The sequence below is a fragment of the Chrysemys picta genome, chromosome 5, assembly GCF_011386835.1.
Source record: "Chrysemys picta bellii isolate R12L10 chromosome 5, ASM1138683v2, whole genome shotgun sequence".
Classification (NCBI taxonomy): Eukaryota; Metazoa; Chordata; order Testudines; family Emydidae; genus Chrysemys; species Chrysemys picta.
The window spans coordinates 142976531-142994387 of NC_088795.1; the positions used below are offsets into that span (position 1 = coordinate 142976531).

General features: G+C 47.9%; 2 protein-coding genes across 5 annotated transcripts in view; one reads left to right on the top strand and one right to left on the bottom strand.

Moving 5' to 3' along the window:
- The window catches only part of LOC112061285 (C-type lectin domain family 4 member F-like), a 269396-nt gene that overhangs the window by 232490 nt on the left and 19049 nt on the right, over window positions 1-17857 (top strand). Inside the window, exon 1 of one of the 4 annotated variants that reach the window (XM_065598408.1) lies at window positions 16247-17118. The exons of 2 other annotated variants lie outside the window; for them this stretch is intronic. In XM_065598408.1, the coding sequence (XP_065454480.1) occupies window positions 17058-17118 (61 nt within the window). In that variant the 5' untranslated portion in view covers window positions 16247-17057. Of the gene's footprint in view, window positions 1-16246; window positions 17119-17857 lie in introns of those variants that run through there. One more of the 4 variants, XM_065598406.1, reaches the window with a different exon arrangement.
- LOC135983858 (uncharacterized) lies at window positions 915-12812 on the bottom strand. Its single transcript, XM_065597428.1, has 3 exons — window positions 12790-12812; window positions 2706-2928; window positions 915-2463 (listed from the first exon to the last, which is right to left on the bottom strand). Exons 1-3 carry the CDS (start codon window positions 12810-12812, stop codon window positions 1858-1860), a joined length of 852 nt encoding a protein of 283 aa, XP_065453500.1. The 3' UTR covers window positions 915-1857.

Genomic DNA, 17857 nt, shown 5'->3' on the forward strand with positions numbered 1-17857 from the left:
CCAGTAAAGTGCCTGAAATCACTATGGCTTATTGCTAAAAACAACCAAGTCAGCAGGGGAGGGGGTTTGGGGGCCACAGTAAGGGCAGCTTTACCCCATGTCCTTCCTGGTAAGAATACTGTTGAAGTTGCTGATATATGCATTTTAGAGGAGCAGGAATGTGTCTGACAGGGTCTCAAGGCTGCAAACTCTGGGGAAAACCCACACCTAGTTAATCAAGGAGAGACCAGTCCCAAAGAGTCCCACTTACCTCAAACTTTCCCCCCTTATTTATAATACAATGATATATCCCTTAAAGAAAACTTGTTAAGCAAGCAGTTTCAATGGTCCAGCAAGAGGTTTCCTTTACTCACTATGAGAAGTACCTTAATTTGCAGCTGGTTCCTTTGAAATGAATGAAGCCACTTGTTGAGGAAGGTATAAACCAGTGTGGATTAGCATGGCAGAACCCAGCCCTATTGCATCAGGAGGTTTTTGTAAGCTATCTTCCATCCACAGCCAATGTTAGAAACAACAGAGGGTCCTGTGGCACCTTTGAGACTAACAGAAGTTAGTCTCAAACGTGCCACAGGACCCTCTGTTGCTTTTTACAGATTCAGACTAACACGGCTACCCCTCTAATGTTAGAAACAACATTTTCAGAGGATGAAAGGGGGATTTCTGCACAAGTCTACTGTTAACCTCAAGAGAACATGTATTCGGACTCTCTTTGTACTTGTTAGAGGAAAGGGCAGAAAGGCAAAGAAATATATGTGGGGTAAGGAAAGAGATTCCTATACTTCCTGTTTCCTTAGATTCGACCCTCCCTATCCAGCATCTGTCATCTGGTAGGTTTGATCTTCCCTTAAAGAGTCCCTCCCACCTTGAATAATGAGGAGTCAATCGTGATAAGGTGAAAGACAAATGAAGTGTATTGAGGGATTGGTGCACAATGAATGGGGCAAAGAAAAGGAGGGAGTAAACAGCAAAATTATGTAAGACAGTGATTTTCCCCAAATAAACCCTATAAACAGGTAAGTAAACCCCTTAATAGAAACCTCCTTCTATAGATCAAGCGTCGATTGTTGCCTGGGACCTCAATCCTCTGGCTAGTTGAAAGCCATTGGAGAGGAGCTCCAGGGAGTCCCTTCATGTTCCTCTGGGTCTGTAGAAGAGCAGATGGTCCATCTGGGGACAGCAGCTGAAGGTGGATAATGGTAAGTGGGATGTGGCTGTCTGTCCTTCTCTTCTCCTTGCAGGTGATGACAAAGTAGAAGCAGAGCTGTGGAAGGAAAACCCGAGCCCCCTCTACCACTAGGATGGGGAGGTGAGTGCAAGTCAGACCCTCACTGTCACTCAGATGGACAGCAGCTGAGCAGTATTCGGGGCAGATTTATATAATCTGGCCCAGGAAACCCCGTAGAAGGAGCAGAAAACCCCTTCTGGGAAACCCTGTGGAAAAGGCGGTAAAAACCAGGTCTATCTAGAAGTTCTTTACCACTTCTGAGGAGAAATAAAAGGCGGGAAAACTGTGATCAGCTGGATGACATGGGCACAAAGGCCATTTTGCAAATCAATATGGGATCCTGAAATTATACCAAACATACAAAATGGATATAACCCAACAATCCCCTCCTTGTAGGAGTTATAGCGATAAGCATAGGTACTACAAACATATAAAACAGATACTTAAACTAACAATCCCAAGGCATTAATATCAAATTGTACCCTGGGTGTCCTCTTACCATTTCCTTTTTTATACATACAGAAACCAATAATTAACATAATCAGATAGAGTCATAATCAGTTGTAACAAGTATTTTATTCCATTTACTGATTGTAAAAGACAAAAGAAAACACTTTGTGACTGCATGACGCTCAGAGATAGCCTATCTGCAGAACATCCCACCCCTTAACTTTTCCTCCTTTATCTGTCGGTTTGATGATTTCATCTGAAATGCTATTTGGGTCCTCGGCCTCTGTCACTTTCTCCATCAATTCTGCCCCTAGAGCTAAATGTTCCTGGGTTAAACAGAGGCACTGCAGTGCGTATCCCAATGTGATGATGATATTTAACACACTCTCCAGACACAAACTACTGCTAATGTCTTTAATTTTACAGTTTACATCTAAAGACCAGTACACGCAGTCGTGATGCCTCTGACCGGGGGCATCTATGGTGCACCCAGGACAATCTTCATTTTGTTTCTCTCTCAGGCAGTGCTTGATGATTCCGTGCACAGCCGCTCGCACAATTGCACGCATCACGGTTTTACGGTTATGAACTCGCACCGGCTTAATACCGAATTTCTCCCTCAACTTTAGATAGTACAGGCCTATAGAATAAGCATCCGCCGCTGTTTCGGCATTCTGTTGAGCATCTGGTTCTGGGTCTGGGCCAAAACAGATCAGGCCCAATCCGCTGGACCCTTCGCAGCTCTCGGTGTCCAGAACCGCCAAGTCCTCTGAAGAACCATCGCTCAGCTGCTCAAAAATTTACAGGAAGAAATACGTGTAAGGCATTTTTGTACTTTTTCATAACATGCTTTAAAACCTTTTACATGGTGTGTCAAGAGACCCCTTCCACATACGCTTTTAAAAACAACAAACAACAACAAATGCAATACGTCTCTGTGCAGGCGTGATCCAAAAGGCTCTAGCCAACCGAGCACCGGTGACTGGGTCCCTGCCAAACCATCCCTTGAACATTCTTACATACAACATACCTGTGCCTCGTCTCCGTACAGCCCTTTGTTTGATTCGTTTGGGTTCTCCTGGCTGGGTTCCAGAGTCTCAAAGAAATCTTGGCCCACCGATCTGGCCTCGTGTTTCTCCACCGCGTCGTTCTTGTGGGTACAGGCATTGTTCACTATCCCTGTCTCCCCGATCCCGTGACCCGTCTCAAACACTCTTCGGGTCCCATAGATACGTCTCTTCAGATAGGCTTCTCTTTTAAAGTGTTTATTCCTTTACAAAACTTAATATAACTTTCACTTCTATTTTTAAAAAGTGGGGAAGAAGCAGCCTTCTTATCTCTGATCCACTGACTCTCAGATGCTGTTTTTGCTAACAGTGGCTTTGCTGAAAAAGCACGTGTCACAGACTGTGGGGGAGACAGGGCCCTGCACCCCCCACTTCCTGCGATTCACCGTGACTCTCAGCCAATCAATAAAACAGAAGGTTTATTAGACGACAGGAAAACAGTCCAAAACAGAGCTTGTAGGTACAGAAAACAGGACCCTTCAGTCAGGTGCTAAATAAAGGGATGTGTCTTCATATAGGCTTGTCTTTTAAAGTGTTTATCCCTTTACAAGACTTAATATAACTTTCACCTTTATTTGTTAAAAAAAGTGGGGGAAGAAGCAATCGTCTTCTCTCTGATCCACTGGCTCACAGATGCTGTTTTTGCTGTTGCTTCAAATTGTCCTCACTAAAAGCAAAGGGAAAAGCTTTAAAAAACTTTTTGTTAATAAGGGTTTGTGGGTTTAACCCTGGGGTGTTTCTGCATGCTCATTTTTTATTACAACACATGCAAAAGTGCTAAATAAAGGGCTGTCTCTTCATATAGGCTTGTCCTTTCAAGTGATTATTCCTTTACAAAACTTAATATAACGTTTACTTGCTTTTGTTAAAAAGTGGGGGAAGAAGCAGCCTTCTTATCGCCGATCCACTGACTCACCAGATGCTATTTTTGCTAATAGCCGCTTTGTTGCAGCTTCAAACTGTCCTCACTAAAAAATGACCAATGTTAGTCTAAAACATAATGGAAAACTTTTAAAAATTGTTTGTTACTAAGGGCCTATGGTTTTAACCTTTATTAAAGTCCCTATATAAGAGGACAACATGGTGGGAAAGATGCTTGGGGTCTGCTTTTTTAGATAAGAATAAGGCAGTTAAAGGGGGTGGGAGTGGGAGATGGCTCCTTTTTAAAAACCTTGGGACTGTAGGATTGGTTCAGGAAAATGTAATCTATGACCCAGCTGTAGAACAGCCTCTGATTGGTCCGATCCAAAGGTGGAGATAACTGTCCTGAGGGGCTGTGAACCTGGGAAGTTGCCTCTTTCCCCAGGAACAGCCACAAGGGTAAGATCTCTCTCTCTCTCTGACTCAACCACGTGCTGTCTATCTTTCCCTTTGCAAAGGGGCTTTTCTTGCCCTGTTCTCTCTTTTAACCAATCTTTATATGTTTCTCTTTTATTTAAGACTTTTTAAATGCTCTTTTCTTAACCTACCCTTATATTTAATACAACTTTTACATTTACCTCAAATATTTTTATTCTTTAATAACATACCAAACTAGTCCTTTAAAAACACCTCTCCTTCTCATACTCACCAAATTTTTCTTTTCTTTAATAACTTGCCTCTCTTCTTTCAAACTAACCCTTGAAAAAGAAAAATCTTTATTATTCTTTAAGTTCTCTTTCTATTCTTTAATATGACAAACTACACCTTTAAAATAATCTCTTCTTACTAAATCTAAGCAAAAAAACTTTCTTTCCTTTTTTCCCCTATAACTCTTCCCAAATCGTTCTTTCTTTAATCTTTAAGATCTCTCACTCTATTCTTTCAACCTTTTTCTCTAAACAATCAACCAAATGTTTCAAAGCACACACACGCAACATTCCCCCATCCAAACAAAAAATAATCAAACTTTTTTTTTTCAAAATGGCCAACAGCACCAAACCTTGACACCAACAGAAACGAGAACAGAGGGCAGGACATAAGCCCTAAATGGAGCATGGACCTGTCAAAAATACATGGTGATGAATAGTATCGAGGTATATACTATTCATAACCCAGCCTGTCCATGGGCCTGTTTACAAATCCTCCTGAAAGGCAGAGTGCAGTTGGCATCATTCCACAAATTCAGGTTGCTTGAGCGGGTCTCAACACAGTCTTCTCGGCCTTCTGTCCCCTGATGCCAGTTGTCTGGCTGATTCTCCTCCAAGAACCTACAGATCATAGTGTTAATGGCTCAGAGAAGAACCACAGCCAATTCCAGAGCTCAGTTCTGCTCTGTGGACTCTGTTGTTGGTACGGGACCAAGACACCCAGCAATGAGACATTGCAGCGAACCACCCCCGGGCCACCCCTCAGAGTTCTCTACAGCTCTTGTGGCCATGGTAACAAAGGGCTTCTGACGGCTGGGGGTAGCAACTTCCCTGCGCCTGACAGGCCAGCAAAGAGCCCAAGTCAGTCTGTGGCTCCTAATGCTGACAGCAGCAACTCCGATCTCAGTGCCCAGAACCAAAGCACGTGGCACAGCACGTCCCAGGCACCCCCGAGATGGGAACGCAGGAACGGGAAGAGAGGGCAGCGGGGGTCAGTCATTAACTTCTCATGGCCCTGCTTATGGGCCTCGTCCACAGCCCACTGAGGTCACTGCACCGACTGCAGCTGGCTCCGGCCATGCCCCCGGCCCCACAGCCTCCCCTTCCCCAGCCTGACAGAGGGGAGAGCGCAGTGCAATCCCAAGGACAGCGTGAACCTGACGCTCACTCCAGATTCATCTGGCTGTACTGAATAGACTTGGGGCCAGATCCTCAGCTGGTGTAAATCCCTGTGGCTCATTCAAGTCAATGCCGAGTTACCCCAGGGGAGGCTCTGGCCCTGGGTCTCAGTGGCACTGAACACACGCTTCGTGTTTAGGCTCCTGCTCTTAGGAAAGGGGCATTAGCAGTAATTCCTGAGAGGATTCATTGCTCTTGTGGTAGTGCCCAGGGGCCTCCCTCAGGATCGGGCCCGCTGTGCCAGGTGCTGCATAGACACAAGGGGCCATACAGACACTGCCTGAAAGAGCTTGTGACCAAACGTGTAATGAATAATCACTTCTCTCAAGCTTTACTCACCCCCTGCTTGCGTCTGCTCTGTAGTCTGTGCCATCCACCCAGCACCAGCTGCCTTCTGTCCCCAGGTCAGTGAGTCCAATCCAGTGATCTTCTCCCTTAGTCTCGTTGGAGAGAAACTCCTGCACAACACAGTTTGCAGCATGTCCAGGTCACCCAAGAGAGGCTGCAGGATGCAGCCGCAGCTGCCTGGGCTGAACAGATTTGCGGTGAGAGGAAAGGGCGTCTGGTGGTGTGAGCTGGGCACTGGGCAGCGGGAGACATGGTGTCCTGCCCCCAACACTGACAGTGACTAGCTGGGAGACCCTGAGGAAGTCCTGGAGCATCTCTGTGTCTGTGTCTGCATCTGTATCTGCCTGGGGCTAACAGCAGCGACCTGTCTCAGAACACTCCCCCCACAGCCCCTCAGCGCTAGGCCGCGGCAGTGACTGATGGCACCTCAGAGTTCACACCAGTGCCCTGCCCTTGGAGGAGGAAAAGCTCGGAGCAGAGAACTGGGTGCAAAGTCTAGCCCTGCCGGAGGGTGGGATTGGAACTAGGGAAAATCAGAAATGAGTCTGACCCCAAATCTCCCTCCCCCAGCACCCCAGACTCCGGGAAGTCCAGATCCTGGCACTGTTCCTCTGCCCATCTCTGCTTTTAAACTGATGGGTGAATCCCCAGAGTCACGTTCCAAGGCTTGGCATCCTCTCCGATAGTTTCCAACCTCAGCTGCCACCTTCCACCTCCTTCTGGTATGAAATAAGGCACTGACCCATTATCCAAGCCCCTAGGAGCTTCCTGCACTCACCTGTTCTGCCTGGGAGGAGACAGAAGTCAGGTGCGAGTCCTGAGACACACAGAACCGCTCAGCATCGTCCCACGACTTCCTTTCTTGTGAAAAAGTAATAGAGGTTCCCACCATAAAACGTCCAGCCCCTGGGGAGCTTTGTCAGCACGTCACCTAGGAGCAGAGACTGAGGTGAGACGCCCGGGTAAAGTCACAGGGACACACGCAGGGAGCTCAGGGTTTCTAGTGCTGCATTTCCCCTGCCCTTCAGCTGCCCCAAGCTCAGGGAACTTCTGAATCCTGATTCTCCAGCATCACAATAAGTAATTTTTGTGGCCACATGATGGATCCCAAAGAGCGCTGCAGAAAGCAGACACCATGTAAGTAATAGCAAGGAAATGCATTAGATTATCTTTTCTTTTAGCTTGTGAATTTTCCCTATGCTAAGAGGGAGGTTTATTCCTGTTTTTTTTTTTGTAAGTTTGAACTTGAGCCTAGAGGGGAATCCTCTGTGTTTTAAATCTTTTTATTACCCTGTAAAAAGTTCCTTCCATCCTGATTTTTGCAGGTGTGATTTCTTTTACTTTAAAAAAAATAAAATTCTTCTTTTAAGAACCTGTTTGATTTTAGTGTCTTAAAAACCAAAGTGATTGGTCTGTGCTGACTTTGTTAACCTTTTGATTGGTATATAATTCTCACGCCCTCCCAGGAAAGGGGGTGTAGAGGCTATGACGGAGCAGGGAGCGGGGCGGATTTGACCTGGGAATGTTGCAGGGGGGTACACTGGGGATGGGGGACTTCCCTTGCAGGAAGCTACCTGAGCTGTAACCTGAGCCAGGAGGGGGGTTGAGAGAAGTGACACCTTCTGGCCAGGAGACTGGACAAAGGAGAGGAGGAGCTGGTGGGAGGGGGAAGAGAGCTGCTGGAGGAGGTTTTGTTTTCAGTTTTGTGCTGGGTGGTGCAACGCAGGGAACCCCAAGCCTGGCGTCTAAGCTCCCTGCGCCCCAGAAGGAGTTGACTGAGCGGTCCTGGCTGTACCTACAAGTCCTGTTTTAGACTGCGTTCCTACTGTCCAATAAACCTTTCATTTTACTGGCTGGCTGAGAGTCATGGTGAATCCCAGGAAGAGGGGTGCAGGGCCCTGACTTCCACCTACTCCGTGACAACTGGTGGTAGAGGTGGGATTCGAACCCACGATCCTGAAGAGACTGGAGCCTTGGGGTTCCCATATAAGGACAAGGAAAGGAATTTGTGCCTTGGGGAAGTTTTTAACCTAAGCTGGTGGAATATAAGGTGAGGGGGTCTTTCATGTGGGTCCTCACATCTGTACCCCAGAGTTCAGAGTGGGGAGGGAATCCTGACAGCAACCTTTCAAGTGTTTGAAGATTGCTGTCATATCCCCCCTTAATCTTCTCTTTTCCTAACCAAACATGCCCATTTCCCGCAGTCGTTGCTCTGATGCCTTGCATTGGGATTGGAGACGTGGATAGAGACCTACAGCAAGACCAAGAAGAATAGAGGACATAGGGCTAAGAAAAGGGATGTGATTTGGAAGAGAAATAAGAGATGAGGAAAAGGAATGGGCCACGTTATCTGCATATAAATCAAAGGGATTGTGCTGTCTAGCTGTCACCAAACATCTGCAGAATCCAAAACAGGTTTTTGGCCCTATACGCTAATCTCTCCCCGAATGTGTATGGCAGGTCCCCACAAAGACTTTTTCTAACTCTTCTAGGGACCACACTAGATGCTCTTTATTAAATATCATATGCCCATCCGTGGTATCACCTGGAGAAATGTCCTTGTCTGTCATAATGCATCATCAAGATGCTCAGATAAAATCTGGGAATATCCATATGAAATCCCCTAATCATGATGACATGGTGATGAACTTTATTTGTACTTACCATGAGTTTAACTACAATATGTCCATGAAAGAGTATATTAAATCTAAATGTTGTCCAGTAGAAGATGTTAATATTCCGTTTGCTACGTTATGTTCTAATACATTGACATTGAATATTTCCCTGAACCATTCTGGAGAATGGACATTTGAAGCTCCTTTCGAACATAGGGTTGGGAAAGAGATACAAGTAATGCCGTCACCTTCTAGGTACCAAGTAGGACCATTTGTGGTAAAGAGGGATATAACTAGAAGTCTAATGACACCACCTGCATAGCCATTCATTGACTTCCATGATTTGACCATTCATGGTAAAGAGGGATATAACTAGTAGGGTGACCAGACAGCAAGTGTGAAAAATCAGGACTGGGGGTGGGGGTAATAAGAGCCTACATAAGCAGGGCCGGCTCTAGCAGTTTTGCCGCCCCAAGCAGCGCAAAAAAAAAAAAAAAAAAGCTGCGATCGCGGCGGCAGCTCTACCGCCGCTTCATTCTACGGCGGCAATTCGGCGGCAGGTCCTTCGCTCCGAGAGGGAGGACGGACCTGCATTGCTGCCGAAAGGGCCGGACGTGCCGCCCCCCTCTTCATTGGCCGCCCCAGGCACCTGCTTGCTAGGCTGGTGCCTGGAGCCGGCCCTGTATATAAGGAAAAGACTCCAAAATTGGGACTGTCCCTATAAAATCAGGACATCTGGTCACCCTAATAACTAGAAGTCTAATGATAAATCTGTAATACTCTATAAAACAATTAATCATGCCAACTCAATTATCTATTGCCACACTGTACGCCCCTTCTGCTCGTTAGATCTCTCCGCTAATCATGGGGTGGAGAGCGTGGCTAAAGTAATCAAGAGGAAGAAGCGAGATTTGGGATCAACCTTATTAGGCGGAATGGGAGCTGGTTTGGGGGTACTTAATGCTGTGGACCAGCAATACTCGGCTAAGTGTACAGGAGAATTGGGCCATGATGCAGCCCCCCTCCCAGAACCCCTCACTCCGGCATTCCAAAGCCTGGCATCTATCACATTTGACATAGTGACTATTCTTCCACACTGGCTCGAGATGCAGCAGCAAAACCACTTCCAAATATTGGGTGCTCTGAGCGGGTTGCAACAATGCCTCGTGCTTCGAGGCTCAGCAGTGGTTAATTAGTGTGGCAAAGTCACTTGTACGAGATGGTTTAAATCAACAGCTGCCAAGAGAGTTAAAGAAAATAATTTACGAACATGCTAGTGACTTCGAAAAGTTATATCACTAATGGTGGTGATTGCTCACATTTACTTATTTTCCCCAAAATGACACTCTCATGGCTTCGATTTTAACTTTGAAATCGGCTAAGTAGGTGTCAAGGCTGTTTCCCCACTTTGAACTTTAGGGTACAAATGTGGGGGCCTGCATGAAAACTTCTAAGCTTAACTACCAGCTTAGATGTGGTCCGCTGCCACCATTCCCAAAGCTAAATCCCTTCCCTGGGTAGCCTTGAGAAACCTTTCACCAATTCCCTGGTGAATACAGATCCAAACCCCTTGGATCTTAAAATAAGGAGAAATTAACCATCCCCCCTCCTTTCTCCCACCAACTCCTGGTGAATACAGTTCCAACCCCCTTGGATCTAAAAAACAAGAAAAAATCAATCAGGTTCTTAAAAAGAAGGCTTTTAATTAAAGAAAAAGATAAAAATCCTCTCAATAAAATCAGGATGGGAAAATAACTTTACGGGGTAATCAAACTTAAAGAGCTCAGAGGATCCCCCTCTGCCTCAGGTTCAAAGAACAGCAAACAGAGATAAACACTCTAGTAAAAGGTATATTTACAAGTTGAGAAAACAAAGTAAAACTAAGACGCCTTGCCTGGCTTTTTACTTACAAGTTTGAAATAGGAGAGACTTGTTTAGAAAGATGGGGAGAACCTGGATTGATGTCTGGTCCCTCTCAGTCCCAAGAGCGAACAACCCCCAAACAAAGAGCAGAAACAAAAGCCTTTCCCCCCTCCCAAGATTTGAAAGTATCTTGTCCCCTTATTGGTCCTTTGGGTCAGGTGTCAGCCAGGTTACCCGAGCTTCTTAACCCTTTACAGGTAAAAGGATTTTGGAGTTTCTGGCCAGGAGGGATTTTATAGTACTGTACACAGGAGAGCTGTTACCCTTCCCTTTATAGTTATGACAGGAGGAGAAAATACATCCATCAATATCTTTAGGCATGTATTCCAACAAGTCCTTACTTGTGCCTATCGAAGAACATAAATGGGTGCATATAAATAAGGAAAATAAGTACACTCCCATTAACCTACAGGCCTGTGTTAACCAATTAGATCTGGGATACACTTGTACCACGCAAGTGTAGGACGAGGATGAAACACGTTTAAGTCCTGAAGAAGGTACCTGCTTATACGAGGTTTTTCATCGTTCTGTCAGCCGTGCCTCTGCTGTGGTAGAAGTAGATCAACACTGCTTTTGTATTGGGAGCCTGTGTCCTTATTTCTTTGTAAATCATTTCTACAAGGTTAGTTATGTTAAAAGAGGGAACCTATGTCTATGCCAAGTGATACAAATCTATGGGTGGATGTTAATGTTACCACACATAGTGTGACTACGGAAACCATCCTGTATACTTACCCTTTGTATGATGAGTTAATGCCCATCCAAGTTGCTACAGATTTGGAGGCCTTTGAAATACTTTTGATGCATCCAAAGCTTGCCCGATATATAGATAATCTACAAAAGGAAAGGGCAAAAACATTATTGATGGTACAACACTCCATAACAGACATAAAAAGGATAAAAGAAGAGACTACTCCAGCTCATTGGTGGGAAGTTATCTTCCATAATAACTTAGGGGATATCAGATCCGCTTGGAATATCGTCTTACACCCCATTGGTGTATTGCTAATCATACAAGGTGTTATGTTGATAAATCTGTTGATGTTAACTATTGGCTTTTGTATGTATAAAAAAGGAAATGATGAGAGGACACCCAGGGTACCATTTGATATTAATGCCTTGGGATTGTTAGTTTAAGTATCTGTTTTATATGTTTGAAGTAGTTTTGCTTATCGCTATAACTCCTACAAGGAGGGGATTGTTGGGTTATGTCCATTTTGTATAATTTCAGGATCCCATATTGATTTTCAAAATGGAGTTTGTGCCCATGTGATCCAGCTGATCACAGTTTTCCCGCCTTTTATCTCTCCTCAGGAGTGGTAAAGAACTTCTAGATAGACCTGGTTTTTACCGCCTTTTCCACAGGGTGTCCCAGAAGGGGTTTTCTGCTCCTTCTACGGGGTTTCCCGGGCCAGATTATATAAATCTGCCCTGAGCACTGCTCAGTTGCTGTCCATCTGAGTGACAGTGAGGGTCTGACTTGCACTGACTTCCCCATCCTAGTGGTAGAGGGGGCTCGGATTTTCCTTCCACAGCTCTGCTTCTACTTTGTCATCACCTGCAAGGAGAAGAGAAGGACAGACAGCCACATCCCACTTACCATCATCCACCTTCAGCTGCTGTCCCCCGATGGACCATCTGCTCTTCTACAGACCCAGAGGAACATCAAGGGACTCCCTGGAGCTCCTCTCCAATGGCTTTCAACTAGCCAGAGGATTGAGGTCCCAGGCAACAATCGACGCTTGATCTATAGAAGGAGGTTTCTATTAAGGGATTTACTTACCTGTTTTTAGGGTTTATTTGGGGAAAATCACTGTCTTACATAATTTTACTGTTTACTCCCTCCTTTTCTTTGCCCCATTCATTGTGCACCAATCCAGCAATACACTTCATTTGTCTTTAACCTTATCACGACTGATTCCTTGTTATTCACAGTCGGAGGGACCCTTTATGAGAAGATCAACCCTACCAGATGACAGATTCTGGATAGGGAGGGTTGAATCTAAGGAAACAGGAAGCATAGGGATCTCTTGCCTTATCCCACATATATTTCTTTGCCTTTGTGCCCTTTCCTTTAACAAGTACAAAGAGAGTCCGAATACATGTTCTCTTGAGGTTAACACTAGGCTGGGGCAGAACTTGGTTTTAACAGGAAACCCCCCTTTCCTCCTCTGAAAATGTTGTTTCTCACTTTGGCTGAGGATGGAAGCTAGCTTACAAAAACCTCCTGATGCAGCAGGGCTGGGTTCTGCCATGCTAATCCACACTGGGTTAAACCATCCCCCACAAGCAGCCTCATTCATTTCAAAGGGACCAGCTGCAAATTAAGGTACTTCTCATAGTGAGTCAAAGCGGCAGAATCTCACCCTCTGGCTCGGTTTACGCTACAGAGTTAGACACTGTGGGTTACTTACATCGGCTGTTGATTGTCATTCATGGAGCAGTTGTATTGTGAGCCTCTGTGAGCGTGTAAACCACCAGACTGGAGAGGGACATTAACTGGTGTGACTTGCCGGTCTCCAGCAGAAGGTGTTACATCCTTCCCGACAGGAAAGGTCCATCGACACCAGACGGACTGTTGTGGGATGTGAAAGAGGATAAGATACGTTGGTTGTTCTGCCCTTCCCCCGGGAAGATGAATCATGAAAGTGGATTCTTCCGTCAGCTGGGTTCACAGCTCAGAGTACATGGCAGTTTCCTTTATGTTTTTCTCTTTTATTTAACTCTTTTTAAATGCTCTTTTCTTAACCTACTCATATATTAAATACACCTTTTACATTTATCTCAAAATGTTTTCATTCTTTAACAACATGCCAAACTAACCCTTTAAAGACAAAAATTGTTATTTTTCTTTAAGTTCTCTCTTTCTATTCTTTAACAACATGCCAAACTAGGCCTTTAAAATCATGTCTCCTTACTCAACCTCACCAAAAATCTGAGCACGGAGTGGGGAGCTGGGCAGGTCCAGCCCTGCTGGGATTGGGGAGCCTGGGCAGCAGCTGAGCTGGGAGCAGGGGCCAAGACCCTGGGGCGTAGCCGGGCTCTAGCTGGAGCTCCCCACACATCCCGGCGTTCTTGTCAATTTCACGGCTCTATGAATGACAACCAATCGCTGATGTAAGTAACCCGCAGTCTCTACACAGACAATGTGTTGCCCTGACTACACTGACATAAGGTCTATGCCTGTCGTGGAGGTGGGGTTATTATGTCAGTGTAGTAGGGTACTTACATCGGTGGGACCAAAGCTGTGGTGTGTACACTGACATGAATACGTCGACGTAAGGAAGCTTACGTTGACCCAGCTCTGTAGTGTAGACCAAGCCAAAGGGTGAGATTCTGCCTTTTACTCACTATGAGAAATACTTTAATTTGCAGCTGGTCCCCTTCAAATGAATGAGGCTGCTTCTGGAGGAAGGTGTGGATTAGCATGGCAGAACCCAGCCCTACTGCATCGGGAGGTTTTTGTAAGCTAGCTTCCATCCTCAGCCAACGCGAGAAACATTTTCAGAGGAGGAAAGGGGGGTTTCCTGTTAAAACCAAGTTCCGCACCAGCCTAGCGTTAACCTCAAGCGAACATGCATTTGGGCTCTCTTTGTACTCTGTGTGGCAGGAGATTTTTTCATTTGGGTTTAACCAAAAGATTCTAATTTTCATTAAAAATCTTTTTCTCCATGCTAAGCAATCCCCTGCAGCAGTCCTGAGCTCCGGATGGCCTCGTCTGGATGGGGAGAAAGGTTTGCCCTTAACTCAAGCTAAAACCTCATGGAGACAAGGTAGTTCATATTTTTCACAGTAGTTGTTAGGCTCCTCCACAGGCTTTAACTTGACCTGGTAACAACTCATGTGAAAACTACACACGGCCTTGTCTTCACTAGGATTTTACCTCAAATTCGTTAACTCAAGTTCTAGCTCCAGTGTTGTTCAACATCTTCTGTAATGACCTGGTGTTACCCGGCGTTCTTTCAACCCAAAGCTCTTGGTAACATTTACTCTGTGCGAGGTGGTGTCAGGAAATAAATCAGGGAGACACGGCCGTCTGACCGATAGATGGCCGGCACAAGCAGGATAACACAAAGAGTCCCACCACCTCAAACTTTTCCCCCTTATTTATAATACAATGGCATGTTCCTTAAAGAAAACTTGTTAAGCAAGCAGTTTCAATGGTTCAGCAAGAGGCTTCCTTCTGATTATTGATGAACCAGGTGTGGGTTTTTCCCAGAGTTTGCAACCTTGAGACCCTGTCAGACACATTCCTGAAGGCACATCCTGCTCTTCTAAAATGCATGCATCAGCAACTTCAACACAATTCTTATCAGGAAGGACACGGGGTCAAGCTGCCCTTTCAGTGGCACCCAAAACCCCTTCCCCTCCTTCCTTGGTTAAGCTAAGGCTGCTGCATGACCACTTTACGGGCTGCTGACTTGGCTGCTTTTAGCAATAAGCCATAGTGGTTTACTGGTTTGCCAAAATCTCCCCGTACACTGGGTGCAGGTATGGAGAGCAAACTGATCAAGTTTGCAGATGACACAAGGCTCGGAGGGGAGGGTTGCAACACTATGGAGGATAAGCTAGAATTCAGAGGGGTCTTGCTAAATTGGAGAACTGGGCTACAGACAACAACCTGAAATTCAACACAGACAAATGGAAGGTGCTACACCTAGGGAAGAACAACCAAACACACAAATACAGAATGGGGGGCGGGGAAGTGGCTTGGCAGCAGCACTGCTGAGAAGGATCTGGGAGTTGTGGTGGATTAACCTTTGATTCCACCCGTGCCCCCTCTCGTCCCATGTTACCCCCGGAGCAGTGAGCAGGTTCTGTCTCTTTGGACAGCAGAACTCCCACCTGTGGCTGGTCACACACAGGAAAAGATGCGGATCTGGACAGTCGTGGATGCCTATAGGATAGGGCCGGCCGTAGAGGTGGGCGATGTGGGCGGCTGCCCAGGGTGCCACGGTCGGGGGGGTGGGGGCATGGTCCGGAGGCAAGGAACAGACGCAGGCCGGGCTCCACACTGCCCCCAGCCTGCCCCTCACCGTGCTGCAGCTGGCTGACGCTGGAGGCCCCACAACACAAGTGGGCCCCGGACACAGAGCAGGACTGCCATGGCTGGGGGAAGCCCAGGAGGGGAGAGGGCACAGGCTGGGCACAGGGGGCTGCAACAACGTGAATAGTGGGGAGCTGAGAGCCACTGAACCGAGCTGTAACCCTGCATGTGATGGAAACCGCTTCCAGCCAGGGGGTGCGGCAGCCCCCCTAGATCCAGCACCTATGGCCAGGCGCTGCTGACAGAGCGCTGTCTTCCTCTTCCCTCATGCCTCCTTCCCCCATCCAACCGCCTCTCCTATCCACACCTCCACCTCCTTCCCCATCGCCAACCAACCACCTCTCCCCTCCCTCTCCTTCCCCATCCACATGCCTTCAGCCTCCCTTCTCCTTCCCCCTCCAACCGCCCCCTCCCACCCCCAGCTGCCCCCTCCAAGCACCTCTCCCCACCACCCCAATCCTTCCTCCCCTCCTTCCCGCCTTTCATCAACTCACCTCCCTGCCTCTCCCCCAGGGTTCCCGAGAGGGAGGGGATGCAGGGCTCTCGGAGGAGAAGAACAGGGGACGCTGGCCGGGGAGGAGGTTGGGAGCAGGAACGAGGGGGCAGCCGGCCAGCCCCATGGTAACTCAAGTCACCTCTGACTCACCTGCTTGTTTTGGGGCGGTTGGGTTTGTTTTTGAAAGGCAGTGTCGCATATTTATTTCGTGAGACGTGGCAACTTTGGTTGGCTTTTACCCGTCTGCCTTGAGGTGAAAGGCTCTGTAGGCCTTTCCCAAAGCCCTGATCCACCCTGATCCCCCTCCTAGTTCCTCAGAATGGTAAATAGATGGGGGAAACTGAGGCACAGAGGGGTGAGGTAACTTGCCCACGGACTCCCAGTGAGTCAGGTGCAGAGCAAGGAATAGGAACCGGGAGTCCCTATGGCCAGGGCTTGTCAGGGACCGGAGCAGCAGGGACAGCTGCTGGCCAGCTCTCTGAATCACTTCACTGCTAGACAACCTATAAGGCCATCTGCTCTTCCTGGGACCTGCCGGAGGAGCCACACCACTGGCTGGCTGCTGGTTCACCAGCCTGCTTCGAAGCCTGGCACCAGCTGAGATCAGCGGCTGCTCAATGTGTATCTTGCTCCCTGCAGCTGTGCTTCCTCTTCGCCCAGTCCCTGCTCCGGCCGGCGCCCAGGCCCTGCTCCTGCTCTGCTCCAGCCCCTGCTCCCCTTCGGCTTCAGACGTCTGGTTTGATGCCCAGCCCTGCCCCTGCCTCACTACACTGCTTGGCCCCCACTTCTGGCTTGGGCTTCTGTCTCTCTGGTACTGATCCCGGGCTCCACCTCTGGCTGAGGACTCTGCTGTACCCCCCACCCTGGCTCTGGCATTTGGCTTCTGACCCTGGGCCCATTTCCTGGATGCTGCCCACGCTGGACCCAGCTCTAACCCATTGGCTGAACTCTCGCTTCCACCACTGGGGCTGACCGCACATGGCCCCGCTGGCGACAGGGTGGCTCTCACCACCAGGCATCACTTCCCATTTCTATTTCTGGGCCAGGGCAGCTGTCAGAGGGAGGCTGTAACCCAGCAGGCTGCTGAAAGGACCCTCAGACCAGTGATCAGGGGCTCGGCTCAGCGCGAAGGCAGGAGAATGGCGAGGGACAATGCCTATGACAACATGGAGATGACGGAAGCTGATCCACAACCAGAAGGTAAGCACAAGAGGCTGCACCGGACCCTGGACTCCCACTGGCCTTTCCTTGGCTTTGCGGTCTCTGCAGAGCGTTCTGGGCAGCGATCGCTTGCTCCACTGACCACGTCCCCAGAGCTCAGCCATGTGCTGGTGCACACTGACAGCACCACGGGCAGTGGGCGAGGGTGCTCGGTCAGTGCTCCCCAGTGCAATCTCTCCCCTGCCAGTCCCCAACGGGAGACGGGCACAGGGGGAGAGATGGGAGTCCCTGCACAGCATCCCAGCCTCCTGCTGGCCAGCGCAGTGCCATGGGCTGGCCATAAAAGCCATCCAGGGTCCCCCTCCCCAGCTCACTGCCACCATCAGCCTCTCCTGGGGGTTCTAGCAGGGTTCAAAAAAGAACTAGATAAGTTCATGGAGGATATGTCCATCAATGGCTATTAGCCAGGCTGGGCAGGGATGGTGTCCGTAGCCTCTGTTTGCCAGAAGCTGGGAATGGGCGACAGGGGATGGATCACTTGATGATTCCCTGTTCTGTTCATTCCCTCTGGGGCTCCTGGCACTGGCCATTGTCGGCAGACAGGACACTGGGCTGGATGGACCTTTGGTCTGACCCAGTCTGGCCGTTCTTATGTTCTTATGTTTGGTTGGGCAGGTGTCAGCTGAACAAGGGCCTGCTCCGGGGGTTGTTTATCCCCTTTGGTTTCAGTGCAGTCCAGATGCCGTGTGGCAGCTGTTCTGGATTCGAACACATGAAA

Excerpts from the sequence above, each read along its gene's own strand:
- LOC135983858 (XM_065597428.1), bottom strand. The coding sequence starts at position 12,812 with ATGAATGACAATCAACAGCCGAT. Across the intron at positions 2,929-12,789 it reads AATGACAATCAACAGCCGAT|AGAAGCCTATCTGAAGAGAC; the intron begins GTAAGTAACCCA and ends ACACTTTAAAAG. Across the intron at positions 2,464-2,705 it reads TGTACGGAGACGAGGCACAG|CTGAGCGATGGTTCTTCAGA; the intron begins GTATGTTGTATG and ends ATTTTTGAGCAG.